A 14,964-nucleotide genomic window follows, 5' to 3' on the forward strand; every position below is an offset into this window, starting at 1 on the left:
CGTGTCCCTCGCAACTTCTTCTAGATCAATCAGATCGTACAAGAGATTCATTCATACACTTTACTACTAAGTTCTAATTGGATTGCATCTTCAACAACTTCAATTCTTAAAACCCTTTCTTGATTGAATGAACCATGCATTACTGGGTTCGAGCCACCTCTTCTGATTTCGCTGGAACTCCTCCCCAACCTCGCAGGTAACAAACACAACACACATCTCTCTCTATTGATTTTTCGATGGATTAGGTTCAAGGAATTTTTTTTTTCTTTTTCTTTTAGTGGACACTCTGCTGTTAACATCGGCAAATCCAAGGTTGTAGTCTTCGGTGGTCTTGTCGATAAGAAGTTCCTCTCCGACATTGCTGTCTATGACACTGGTTCCCATCCTTTTTCTTTTTGTTTTGATTTTTTTTTAAACAGATGGTATTTTTGTTACTTTCAATAAAATTAAAGCTTGTTTTTGCTTTATTCAGAGGCCAAGCTATGGTTTACGCCAGAGTGCACAGGAAGTGGGTCAGATGATGGGCTTGTGGGTCCAAGCCCGCGGGCTTTCCATGTTGCTGTTGCCATTGATTGTCACATGTTCATCTTTGGTGGCCGTTCTGGGGGTAGAAGGTTTGTGATTTCAGTGACACACTCACTTTGCTTAGCTGCTCTAACTGCATGTGTGTATAATGTTTCTAATAAGCTCTGAATTCATCAGGTTAGGGGACTTTTGGGTATTGGATACTGGTATGACATCTTGTATAGTCTTTGAGTTGTGTTTCTATTATGAGAGTTGATGTGTTTTGGGTTAATGCTTTCATTTCATGGCATATTGACACTTGTGGAACAAATGATCTGATCCATGTTACAGATATATGGCAATGGTCTGAACTAACCAGTTTTGGTGACTTGCCTTCACCGCGAGATTTTGCTGCAGCTGCTGCTGTTGGAAACCGGAAAATTGTTATGTAAGGCCTATGGCATTTGATTTTTTCGCATTCTTTTTTCTCCTTAAAAGCCATGTAATTAGATGGATTTAATGTGATGCAGGTTTGGTGGATGGGATGGAAAAAAGTGGTTGTCTGATGTTTATGTCTTGGATACAAGTATATTCCTTTTTCCCAGGCTTTCCAAATATAAATTTTATGCACCAAAAGAAAATATTGTTATACTGTGGAAGAAAGTGGCAACATAATAACATTTTCTTATTCTCTTTTCCTGTTGTAGTATCGCTTGAGTGGATGGAGCTCTCAGTTTCTGGAACATTGCCACACCCTAGATGTGGCCACAGTGCTACCATGGTTGAAAAAAGGCTGCTTGTTTATGGTGGCAGAGGTTAAGTGGCATAGTTCTCCTCTATTAAATATTGATTTTCTTTGATGTTGAATTTTAAGGAATTTAGCCCTGTTATTCAAATTAAAGAAGAAAATATAGGAGCCTGTGTAAGTGTTTTGTGTATGAAGTTATTAGCTGAAATACGTTCCCAACCCTTACTTTAACAGGAGGAGGTGGACCGATCATGGGTGATTTATGGGCCTTAAAGGGCCTTATTGAAGAAGGTGTGTATTTTCACCATCATTATCTCGTGTCGTTCTCTGCAGGTCATCATATCTGATTATCTGTTTCTATTCAAATGAATAGTGATTAAATGGTGTTGTAATGTATTTTAATTCTCATCGGTTCTTCCATAGATTGTACTCCCTTTGATTCATAACAACTATTGCTTAACCAAGATACCTTGATTTATGTATGTACCAAATTGGTCGAGCCATAGTTATGAAACAGATGGGGTACTTTGTTTGAACTTTGAAGCAAATCCTATGGTTCCTCAAGTCGCACCTTCCTTCTCTAATCATGATACAGTTTCTCATTCTAAAAGAAATATTTAGTTCTAGGTGTCTTCTTATTCAGTTCGGTTATTTACTTATAGTTTGTATATGTTGTGGAGGGAAGAAAATGAAGCTCCTGGGTGGACTCAATTAAAGCTTCCGGGTCAAGCTCCTTCTCCTCGTTGTGGCCATACTGTTGTCTCTGGAGGACACTATGTAATCATATCAGCACAATCCTTCTTGTTCTATTACAGCACAATACTTGTTAACTTCCAATGAAGCTTTTCTGATTAGAAAGAGTTTAAATTCATTGTCTGCAATTACAAAGATTAAATAATGATAGTATTATGTTGCTATCATCATATTGTTTCTGATGCAGTTCCAATTCCCCCATTCTCCCATTGGGGATTTAACTCTTTATTTGTTCCATATGAGTGATAGTTTCACCTCATTTATTTATTTTGTTGGAATTGATTTTGCAGTTATTGATGTTTGGAGGGCATGGGACTGGTGGATGGTTGAGTCGCTACGACATCTATTATAATGATTGCATTATTTTAGACAGAGGTGAGAAGTTTTCTATCTATATGTGGCATTAAGACTTATTATATTGTGTGCCTCTATTAATGTGTTCTATACTTCTATTTAAATCCAACTAGTTAATAATCTCTGGCATCATCCTTCCTTTTGATGTTAGCTTTCTGAATCTCCATGTTGATCTGTTGCCTGTTGCAGACTTGTATACATTACTACTGATGCTGCATGATTAACATTTATGTTCTGGTTGAAGAAATTTGTTTTCTATTTTTGATTTTAGATTGACTTAGTTGTTGGGTTAGGTTAATTTTTTTTGCTATGCTGTTGCTTATAGTTTCGGCACAATGGAAGCGGCTACCCATTGGCAATGAACCCCCTCCTGCACGAGCATACCACTCTATGACAGTAATTGGTTCGCGGTATCTTCTAATAGGTGGCTTTGATGGAAAATCAACATATGGTGATCCATGGTGGTTGGTCCCTCAAGGTTTTCAATAGCTAATTTATTATTTGGTTTAATTGTTGAATTCTCATTTTTGAATCCATATATTTTGACTGATAAAGTATGCAAATGAAGTTAACTGATTAACTGTTTTTTATTTGGCACTGATTTCAACTGATGCAAGATTTCATCTCTCTCTCTCTCTCTCCCTCTGAGACAGAAATACTCTAATATTGGATTTTTTTTTCTTGTTTGTTTTGTGCTTTGAAATCTACATATAAACGGTCTCTCTGTAGACATGATACATGACAGAGCACAATGGCGTCGTTTGATTCATATAGCCGACCCCGCTTAGTGGGACAAGGCTTTGTTGTTGTTGTTGTTGTTGTTGTTGTTTTGTGCTTTGAAACACCCAATTGAAAGTGATCTTTTAGTCAATGCTCTTTTTTGATTGGGAATATTTTCTTAGATGCAGAAATATTTCAAGATTATACAAGTTTTAAAAGAACTGAACACTAAACAGTCAGAGGCTCTAAAGTCAAACCACATCCTAATTTCCTTTTGCTTCTGTTTCATCTTCTTCAGATGACCCAATTGCGAAGAGATTAACTGCATCTCCACCTAGAAATATTCCTGAAAGTAGGGATGCTGCATCACTGAATGATGATTTTCAAAATCAGTTCAAGGTATTCGTAAATGTGTTGCGAGTTGTGAAAGCACCCTTCATTTCTCTGATCTAGATTTTGGGAAAAGTGTTTACACCTTCAATATTTCTTTTTCTGTGTAGCCCATGATTATTATGACTTTGATGTTAATCTTTAAAATCTTGAATTTCACCTTTTAGTTCTGTTGTAAATTTTGAACACTTACACTATATGTTTTTTTTTTTCAGTCATCTTTACGGATTCATCGTTATGTCTTTAGATTAATTGACTGCTGATATGCCAGGAAAGCCAGGTGGAGAAATTTCCTTTCGCAGAATTGCAAAGAAGATTGCAAATATCAGTTCCAGTGTCCAATTCTAGGCTTCCAATTGTAAGTGAATTGGAAGATAAAGAGCTTCTTGAAGTAGCATCAAGATTTATTGGAGGAAGAATTTCTACAAGTGACAAGGCAATCGAAGCACTTCGTGAGCACTGGAAGAAGTCTGATCCGAATTTAGTTAAACTCAAGGAGCTTGGACCACTTCTTCGCGATTACCAACGTCTAATTTACCGGCACTATCTGTAAGAACTATATCTTTAAAAATTCTTTCTTTTTCTATCTTGCCTTTTAATTTTTACAAGGCTTTGTTCTGCCTTTTGAACTTGACTGATGAATATTTGTTTTTGTTGTGTCTGTAACTTCAGAGAAAGAAGTGCATCTGATGCAGATCCGGAAATTGGTGAAAAAGTGATGCATCAATTTTACCATGTCAAAAATGTTTCTCAGGTGAGGTCTGCTTTTTGAGGTTTCATGTTATGTATATCAACTCAAATGTTCTTTTCTTTCTTATGGATATTATGGCTTCTCATTTTGAACTAACAAGAATTATGCACCTAAGACACTTCATTATATTTTCTTTCCCATTTGTCTAGTGTGCACCAATAATAATAAGTGCAAGTTACCCTTAGTAATATCACAATTTATCTATACCCCTTTTTCCCTCTCATTGATTCCCCCCTTTGATCCTATTGCAGTTGCACATGGATGATGTTCCAAAACTATTGGCAGAGTACAAACTGCTACCTGTGATGAGCATTGACAAATAGATAGTCCCACTGAATTAATGGTATCTCATTATGTATATCAACATATGCTTGATGATTTTGTAACTGTCTCCTTGAAAACAAGGATCAACAGAGCACTGTTATGAATATGTTCTAATTTATAAGAAATGCAGAACTCTGTTCCCAGATCTTCCTGAATTACTATATACTTTTTCATATATTTTGCAAATTTGCAAATTTTGGTTATCTAGCATATATTCATAGGCGCCATTTGTGAAATATGATTATAATAAAAGAATAAACTACCATTTTTATGGATTTTTTATTTTAATAAATAAAATAAATGTATTAATTACCGAATTGTATTAATTACCGAATTAAATAATTTCAAAAGTTATTACCGAAATCCGTCACCTGGTCATATTTCGTTTACACAGTTAAGGTCTCGGAGATATTTATCTTTCCGGATCAATACTTCTTACTAACTATTTTAACAATGAATGATTCATTCTATGACAAACTGTAAGTGATTAAACTCTAATTTCTTAGTAATTTAATCTTCTTTGATCTTACTAAAATGCCACAGACAAGGTCAATTGTTTCAGATCAGAGGGTGAAGTTCAGGAAACTAGTTTAGCACCACAAAAACCTCAATTACCCAAAGCTAACCTGATTATATGTCACGTATCTTAATTAGTCCAGGTAATTCGCAGTTTAGGAGGAGTATTTTCAAGCTGTTGTTCAGGCGACCTTAACCATATAAAAAAAGGGGTCATACTTCCGTTCCACCCAATTTCATTAGATTAAGAACGAAAACACACCTTAGAATTGAATCAAACATATATTAAAATAGAGAAGTAATAATATTAATCTATAGAAATAAACAAAGCTCCTAACCTTAACCAGGAGGTTTAGTTGCTCATAATTTTACAAAAAAAACAGAGTTCTGAAAAGTATGGAAGAAGATTTGATGTTCTCAAACCTAATGGATCTTCTCCTATAAATACTAAAAATAACAATAAATGCTAAACCTAAAAGATATTATTTTAAATTAAAAATTACAAAAATAAGAAAAGATAAACCTAAGAGGTGCTAAATCCACTTTGGAGGCCCAATAGTATATGAAACAGACAGCAGCTTGGCGTTCAACGCCAGGTTTAGGCATTGAACGCCCAAGGAGGAGTTGCACTTCTGCTTTCTTGCCCCCTTGTTGGCGTTGAACGCCAGTTTGGGCGTTCAGCGCCCAAGGGGGGCTGGCAGCTTTTTCGTCACTTACTTTCAGATTTCTCTTAACTACTTCAAATTTCACCTAAAATCATAAAAACACAAGAAAAACTCAAAGTAACATCCAAAGGTAAATTTTACACTAAAACATAATAAAACTTAATAAAATCTAGCTAAAAACAATATGAAAACAACTAGAAAAAGGGTATAAGATGCTCACGCATCAGTATATAGCTATGGTTAAGGTAGTAGTGAAGAAGTAGAATATAACTTTGTGTATGTAGCTATGGTTAGGGTAGTAGTGAAGAAGTAGAATATAGCTTGTATAGTTAGTATGCAATAGGTAACTGGTAGAATTTTAGAACTCTCTTTTATTTCACTTGTCTTAGGCTGTTAGTACATAATTATTAGTTTGGAACGCCATCTGATTTAGTTATTTTATCCATTTTAATTTAATAATTAGAATAACATATATTAAAACTTACAGAATAAGATTTTTCTAAAAAATATGCAACTAAATATGTAATTACGTTGTTATTTATAAAATCTATAATTTATAAAGAAGTATCTATTTAGGTTTAATATTGTTTTTTTGAAAATATCTAATAAGAAAATAAAAACATGGTAGGAACCGAAAAAAAAAATATAGACACTTATTCAAAAAATTAGTGACATTGTACAAGGTACGTTAAACCTAAAAGAACCAATAAAAATTTTAAAATTACTTATTGATAATTGTGAACATATTTTTTTCTTCAGAGACCTCGCCTTCTACTGTCCCGACGAGTGGGTCACACCCTTCTTCCACCGGACGCCATTGTCCCTTATCTGAGGGAGGCCGAATTTGGAGACATGGTGCCTCTCAGGGACTTCACATTTGACAATACCCTGATTACGGCATTTGTGGAGCAATGGCGTCCAGAGACGCACACGTTTCATCTCCCGTGGGGTGAGATTACTATCACCATGTAGGACGTTGCGTACCATCTAGGGTTACGCGCCCACGGGGACCTGTTGGGGGTGCTTCCGTGACTTTGATAGGTGGTACTACACGGAACAAAAGAAGATATGAAATGAATGTGGAGAATCCTAAGGGTTAGACATCCTTTTATAGTTGCTGGAAAATTGTTTACATGTATCTCGTTTATACTGTGAACGAGATGAATTTATACGTATCTCATTTACAGTGTGAACGGGATATACATGTATGACATTTACGTGTCATATCTCGTTTATACACTATAAACGAGATACGTGTAAATTCATCTCGGTCACAGTGTAAATGAGATATGACCAGGTAACGGATTTCAGTAATAACTTTTGAAATTATTTAATTCGGTAATTAATACATTTATTTTATTTATTAAAATAAAAAATATTCATTTCTACCCACAAAAATTTTAAACGCTTGAGAAAATCTACCACGAAAAAAAGAAATTAAAGTTATAACCAAGAAAGAAACAAAATTATCTAAATACTAACAAATCACCTAAAACCCCTAATTACCCTTTTCCTAACCGTACTCCCCAAACACTAGCACCCCTCCCTTTATTCTTTTCATAGATTTCACCACCTCCTTCACCAACACTACCACCACCAAGTTAGTAACATCTTTGCGTTCTTTGTCTACATCAGCAACAATTTGCAGCTCCTTGAGAAGAAGACTTTGGTGGAGACATTATTCAGATCTAGTGGCATGATGAACCGCAAGGGAAAACAGCCGACGATGCATGACAGCTGCGGTGATGTAGGGAATGGCGCTAATTTCGTCTAAGATGGAGGCCGCGAAGCTCTTCCTCACGGTGGACCTCGAGAGGGTAAAGAGGAGCTACTGCGACGGAGAAGACAAGAAGGTTGGCGGGAGGCACGGAGGTTGGACCTTCGATGTCTCTGAATTGGTGGCTGGCAGTTGGTCCTTCACAACGAATTCAGTTGCAGGGGAGATCTTCTCTCCAACTCCTTCTCCCACCATACATCCCTCTTCTTTACCTTCTTTCCTCCACCTCTGTGTTTGTCTTCTATATCTCCATTAGAGACAATTTTACTTCTTCTTTCTTTGCATGCTCTCTTTCTTTATTTTGGTATTTTCTCTTTAAAAAAAATTAAAAACATAAAATTGAATGTTATTGCATTTGTTATTGTTGAATGATTAGATGCTAGTGATGGTAGGATTGTACCACTGCAGTTAGAAGATGAAGAGGGTAAAGGTATTAGTGATAGTAAAAAGATAGAATTATGGGACTGAGAATTTGGCGGTGTAGTGAGGGGTGGTTGGAATTGACGGAGGCAAACAAAGATGAGGGTGATGGGTGGTGGTTGCCAGAAAAAGGGATAATAAATTGATGTTGAAGATTGAGAGAGAGAAGATGAGGGTAATAGTGATAGAGAGAAAGGTAATTTGAAAATTTTTTGGTAATTTTTGAAGTTTTGGATAATTTTATAGTAGGAAGCTAATTTTTTATGGGTATAATTTTAATTTCATTGTTTCATAAAATTTGTTGTGTGTATAATTTTTATGGATAAAAATAATAATTTACTCATAATAAAATAGTGTCTCTTTCAAGAGAGAGAGAGAGAGAGAGAGAGAGAGAGAGTGTGTGTGTGTGTGTGTGGGAAACACAGGAAGGGGTAGAACGATAAGTCATGCTAAGGATCCTAGAGTTTGGAACCGAGAAGAGTATTGACGTTTGGAGAACGAGTCCTTCTCAATTTTCGTGGATAATCTCCCAATAGACATATCGAGGAGAGAATTGTTTCAGCTGTTTAGTTGGACTGGACGCATAAACGACATATACTTATCGAGAAAACAAAAGAATTGTGGTATATACATCTTTGCGTTTATACGATACACTACGAAAGGGGGCCTTGAAGGCTATAGCTGAGATGAATCATATGAGATTGAGAGGTAAGGTTGTCTTTGTGGGGGAAGCTAAATACATGAGAATGTCCGAGGTAAAAGACACGAATAGGATTCTTCCATAAGGTGACACTCGAATTGGTATGGTTCGTCAAACGCCAGAAGAAAGAGGAGAGACTCAAAAAATCATAGCCGCCTCCAACAAAGATTTGAAAAATGAGAAAACAGTTCAAGATCCACATGGCAATGGGTGGACGAAGAAGTTGGAAGTGACAGTGGTGAAAGAAAACTTGGACTGGTTGCAGAAAAGTCTAGTTGGGGGAATGACGAAGGCTATTGACTTCAGATCACTGAAGGAATCAATTGTGAAGAATTTTCTCAAGTTATTCAGGTGCGCGAAATGGGAGCATATAAAGCACTGTTGCCCTTTGACAGTATCTTGAATGCAAAAGAGGCTTACACCTTCAAAATGAATAGCCTACTGCAGTTGTTCCATAGTGTATGGAGGTGGGACGAGTCGGAAAGAAGTGAAACTCGGAGGGTGTGGTTAGAATGATTTGGGGTCCCATTACATGCATGGTTTGTGGATACTTTCAGGTTAATAGGAAGTCAATGGGGTGAGGTGGTTGGGTGTGATAATGTGACAGAATCGTGCATATTCTTTAGTATCGGCCGTGTACAAATTGATACCAGTGTGATGGATGTGATCAATGAATGGGTCCATATCATAATAGGCACTAGTGGCTTTGATGTATTGGTAAAAGAGGTGGGATGTGAAACATATGGAGGGAATGGCAAGGTGAAAATGATGAGGGATGACAAGGGAAGCTGTGAACCCCAGAGGAACATATCTACAAAGGTCTGTGATGATGTAGCTATAACGTCGCCAAGGCCAACAAATTTGACAGGCAGTGCAGATCAGGCAGCAGAAGTGGTTATCGAGGTGTTGCGAGAGGAGGTTGAAGATGATGCTAGATGGGTAAATTTAGAAACAATTTTGAATGAGTGGAGTTATGAAAATTTAAGACACAATCAATTGAAATTGATAACTTATCAATCTAATAATGGTGATATTGAAGGCTGGTGCACGAAATTGTGATCTCAGGCAACGGCGTCAAAAAGTCTGTACGCACGTCTTAATAAATTATTTTTCATTCACAACTTCGATACAACTAACCAGCAAGTGCACCGGGTCGTCCAAGTAATAAACCTTACGTGAGTAAGGGTCGATCCCACGGAGATTGTTGGTATGAAGCAAGCTATGGTCATCTTGTAAATCTCAGTCAGGCGGATAATAATTGATTATGGAGTTTTCGAAAATACTAATAAACAAATAGAAAAAAAGGATAGAAATACTTATGTATATCATTGGTGAGAATTTCAGATAAGCGTATAGAGATGCTTTCGTCCCTCTGAACTTCTGCTTTCCTGCTGTCTTCATCCAATCAGTCCTATTCCTTTCTATGGCTGGCTTTATGTAAGGACATCACCATTGTCAATGGCTACTTTTCATCCTCTCTGGAAAATGGTCCGATGCGCTGTCACTGCATGGCTAATCGTCTGGAGGCATCACCGTGGTCAATGGTTGCATCCTATCCTCTTGTGAAAATGGTCCAAATGCTCTGTCACAGCACAGCTAATCATCTGAGGTTCTCGATCATACTGGAATAGGATTCACCCTCCTTTTGCGTCTGTCATTATGCCCAGCACTCGCGAGTTTGAAGTTCGTCACAGTCATTCAATCCCAGAATCCTACTCGAAATACCACAGACAAGGTTTAGACTTTCCGGATTCTCATGAATGCCGCCATCAATCTAGCTTATACCACGAAGATTCTTATTAAGAGATCCAAGAGATAATCATTCAATCGAAGGTAGAACGGAAGTGGTTGTCAAGCACGCGTTCATAGGGAATGATGATAATTGTCACATTCATCACATTCATGTTGAAGTGCGAATGAATATCTTAGAAGTGGAATAAGTTGAATTGAATAGAGAAACAGTAGTACTTGCATTAATTCATGAGGAACAGTAGAGCTCCACACCTTAATCTATGGAGTGTAGAAACTCTACCGTTAAAAATACATAAGTGAGAGGTCCAGGCATGGCCGAATGGCCAGCCCCCTAAACATGATCAATAGTCTCCTAAGATGAACAATAGATTAAAACTGAGACCAAAGATTTCTAATACAATAGTAAAAAGTCCTATTTATACTAAACTAGTTACTAGGGTTTATAGAAGTAAGTAATTGATGCATAAATCCACTTCCGGGGCCCACTTGGTGTGTGCTTGGGCTGAGCTTGAATGTTACACGTGCAGAGGCTCTTTTTGGAGTTGAACGCCAGGTTGTAACGTATTTCTGGCGTTCAACTCTGATTCGTGACGTGTTTCTGGCGTTTAACTCCAGACAACAGCGTAGAACTGGCGTTCAACGCCCTTTTGCGTCGTCTAAAATCGGCCAAAGTATGGACTATTATATATTGCTGGAAAGCCCTGGATGTCTACTTTCCAAATCAATTGAAAGCGCGCCATTTTGAGTTCTGTTGCTCCAGAAAATCCACTTTGAGTGCAGGGAGGTCAGAATCCAACAGCATCAGCAGTCCTTCTTCTACCTCTGAATCTGATTTTTGCTCAAGTCCCTCAATTTCAGTCAGAAAATACCTGAAATCACAGAAAAATACACAAACTCATAGTAAAGTCCAGAAATGTGAATTTAACATAAAAACTATTGAAAACATCCCTAAAAGTAACTAGATCCTACTAAAAACATACTAAAAATAATGCCAAAAAGCGTATAAATTATCCGCTCATCAAAGGCATGACAAATTTTGTGTGATATGAGGTGAGTAATGAAGTGGATTATGAGCTAACTATTCCCTGGGATTATGGTTGTAAATCTAATGGGCTGGGTAAGGAAAATAAGGATTAATGTAATTGAACCTAAAAGGAGGCCCTCCAACAGAAATAAGAGCTGGAATAACGTATTGAGCCTTGAAGGCCCAAGCTCCAAAGCATCTAATCACATTGGAGCAGTGGACGTCCATCATGGGCCTGCCTTGGAGAGCACATGTTGGGTCTGTGCTAGGTCGGTCTTAAAGCCAGCGGGTTGGGAAGGTTGCTCCAGCAGGGTAGCGCATTACCAGCCACAGAAGCCTCTACGCCTAGAGATCTTCAGGAGTTGGGGGGTACGGGTTCGAAGGCTGGAGAAGCACGAACCTGCCCTGATGAAGAACGACTAACGGTGGCTGGTTCACAAGCTGTGCATTGGCCAGATCACAAAGTGGGGGTCATTGATTGGGCGAACGGGTTAGAAGCTAACCGGAGAAGAGGAGGACGAGTTGCCTAGGGTAGTGCGGTTATGAAGACGACGTATGTGTGCCAGGTAGAAGATGAACCTCACTCCCCTTTTGATGAGCCGGTATTGGCACAGGATGGCAGGAATAATGAGACTCGAAGAGGGACACGTGCAGTGGAGGCGGGAGGAGGCAGATTATTAATTCATGATGGAGGGGCTGATGGGCTACAAGGAGTTATGGGCACGGAAGACGATGCAGAAAACAGACACAATGATGTTGATGTCTATGAACACAACGGTAAAGACAATGATGAAATTGGGAAGTCTGGGCTGGGTATGGAAGCATTTGTTGACAAAAATTTACCGGTGCTTAATGATGAAGATGGATATGACGAAGATGAGGACAACTTGGAGGATGCAGCACATGCCAACGATGATGAAGCCAGTGACAATGAGGGTTTAACATTGGAGGAGCAGTATTTAGAAAACAAAAGAACCTGGGAATTAGCAAGGGAGTCAGGAGCAGTGCTATATAACGAAGAAGATGACATTATGGCTATTCTTCAACAACAGAATCAAGAAATTGCTCAGAAAAAAGGTTGGCAAAACAGAAGGAAAAAGCAAGACGGAGCAGACCCAAAACTCGTAAAAAATGTGCAATAATTTATTGAAATGATTTTTAGTTCTTGAAATGTCAGGGGGTTGAGGGGTGACGGGAAGCTGAGGATGGTAAAGGACCTAAAGAGAAAATTTAGATTAAACATGTTAGGTTTAGTGGAGACTAAAAGACAATTAGTGACTAAATTTGATATACCAAAAATTTGAAAAAATAGTTGTGCGGGGTAGGACTATGTTGAATCTAATGGTGCATCTGGTGGGTTGTTGTTAATATGGTATGATGAATTTTTTAAAATAAGAAATAGTTACAAAGGAGAGAGATGGTTGTGTGTTGAAGGGCAACTGTTGAAGTATAATTTTAATTGTGCTTTTATTTTGGTTTATGGTGCGCATGTTAGAGATGAGAAGCTTATTGTATGGGAGGAGTTGAGTTACATAGCTGAGTTATGCCGGGTCCCCTGTTGTTTCATGGGGGACTTTAATGAGATTGTACAGGTAGAAGAAAGACGAGGCACTGATAGTTTATCCTTGTTAGCCGAAGACTTCAAGTATTGGATACATGACATGAGTGTGGTGGACTTGCCGATTACTGACCGCAAGTTTACATGGTTCAGGGGTCGATCCTGCAGTCGTATTCATAGGGTTCTAGTTAGCCTGGAATGGCTTGAGAAGTTTCTAGAGACTCGGCTACAAGGTAGTCCAAGAGGTTTGTCTGACCATTGTTCTATTATAGTGGAAGATAAGAGGCAGAGAGATGGGTCGAGGCCGTTCAGAAGTCTTGACTCGTGGTTTACACATGAAGGTTTTCTGAGGATGGTCAAGGAGGAATGGAGAGGCCTAGGTGAGGCACAATTCACAGATAAATTGAAGGCTTTGACAGTTCTTCTAGGAAGATGGCATTAAGATAACTTTGGTGACATGGACAAGAAAATCATGAAGTTTGAGAAAGAGATTAAGAAGATTGATGACATGGTGGGTGATGGTGTTTATGATGGAACAGTAGAGGCAAGAAGAAGGGCGCTTGTGATTTGCTGTGAAAAATGGTATGTAAGGAAGGAACTACATTAGAAGCAGATGTCGCGCTCTAGACATGCGAAGGACATTGATAAGAACACGAGGTACTTCCACAACTTAGTTTCTGCGTGAAGGAGAAACAATAGGATTGATGCGCTACTTATTAATGGAAGGTTGATAAGGAATCAAGCTAGAATTAAGATTGCGATTAGGGACTTTTATAAGAATTTGTATCATCAGGAAGAGTATCCTTTGGTGGGGTTCAGGGACGGTATAGTGGAAATGATTGGTGAAGAGGATGCTTTGGCTTTGGAGGTGCAATCGACTCGTGAGGAGGTTAAAGACGCAGTGTGGGATTGTGAATCATCCAAGGCTCCAAGAAGTGATGAGTACAACATGAACTTCATAAAGAGGTGTTGGGCTAAAATTGGCTCTGAATTTACGGCAGCGGTGTTGGATTTCTTCTTGACTTCCAAGCTATCGGCGGATGCTAATCTCACTTGGGTGACGTTGGCCCCTAAGTATACTAGTGCTAAGGAAATCAAAGACCCGAGGTTGACCAGCATGGTAGGTTGTGTGTATAAAGTCATTTCGAAAATGCTGGTTAGGAGGATGCGAGCAATAATGCCACGACTAGTAGGTGAGACACAGAGTGCTTTTGTCAAGGGGCGAAAGATTTATGACGGGGCTCTTATCGCATGCGAAAACTGTTCAATGGATTAAAATGGCGAAGAAAGAAGCAGTGATAATAAAGCTAGACTTCCAAAAAGCATATGATAGAGTCAAGTGGAGTTTTGTAGACCTTGTGTTGCAAAAGATGGGCTTTGGACGAAGATGGAGGAGTTGGGTTATAGAGTGTGTAAGTACGTGTTCTATGTCAGTGCTGATAAACGGCTCGCCATCGAAGCCATTTAAGATGGAGAGGGGTTTGCGACAGAGTGATCCACTGTCTCCATTTTTGTTTGTACTTGTCGTTGATGTTCTACATAGGATGTTTGGGAAGGCAGTTAGAAATGGACGTATCTCGCCGTTACTGGTGGGTAGAGATCATATCGAGTTGTCTCATCTTCAGTTTACGAATGATACTATTCTGTTCTGCCCCCCTGAGGAAGAGACCCTTAAGAATTACAGGATGATCCTTCGTTGTTTTAAGCTAATGTCGGGCTGAGTATTAATTTTGATAAATCTAGCTTGATTCCAATTAACTGTAATGATCAGTGAGTACAACGTATGTGTAGCGTATGTGTAGAGTGCTGGGCTATAAGGTAGCCTCTCTTCCAGTGAAATACTTTGGGATCCCTCTAGGAGCGAACCCGAGATTAGTGAAGACTTGGAAGCCAATTATAGAAAAAGTGGAGGAGAAGATGAGCATATGGAAAGCCAAGGTTCTCAATAAAGCCGGTAAGTTGGTGCTCATTAAATCTGTATTGAACAGCCTCCCTGTCTATTATTTGA

General features: G+C 38.5%; 1 protein-coding gene across 3 annotated transcripts; it reads left to right on the forward strand.

Moving 5' to 3' along the window:
- The first annotated feature begins 54 nt into the window (after positions 1–54).
- LOC107617898 (Galactose oxidase/kelch repeat superfamily protein) lies at positions 55–4,687 on the forward strand. 3 transcript variants are annotated; one of them, XM_016319775.3, is made up of 15 exons: positions 55–196; positions 279–376; positions 473–614; positions 703–731; positions 856–952; positions 1,035–1,090; positions 1,212–1,319; positions 1,487–1,543; positions 1,938–2,029; positions 2,296–2,380; positions 2,685–2,837; positions 3,378–3,478; positions 3,741–4,018; positions 4,142–4,223; positions 4,472–4,687. In XM_016319775.3, the coding sequence occupies exons 1-15, from the start codon at positions 135–137 to the stop codon at positions 4,541–4,543; spliced, it is 1,512 nt and encodes a 503-aa protein (XP_016175261.1). In that variant the 5' UTR covers positions 55–134; the 3' UTR covers positions 4,544–4,687. The 3 variants fall into 3 exon arrangements, with proteins under 3 accessions (XP_016175261.1, XP_088354563.1, XP_020966082.1); XM_088498437.1 differs by having other exon boundaries at positions 3,750–4,018; XM_021110423.2 differs by lacking the exon at positions 703–731.
- The last annotated feature ends 10,277 nt before the right edge of the window (positions 4,688–14,964 follow it).

The sequence above is a fragment of the Arachis ipaensis genome, chromosome B9 (assembly GCF_059453495.1).
Source record: "Arachis ipaensis isolate K30076 ecotype BB chromosome B9, ASM5945349v1, whole genome shotgun sequence".
In the NCBI taxonomy this organism is placed as follows: Eukaryota; Viridiplantae; Streptophyta; class Magnoliopsida; order Fabales; family Fabaceae; genus Arachis; species Arachis ipaensis.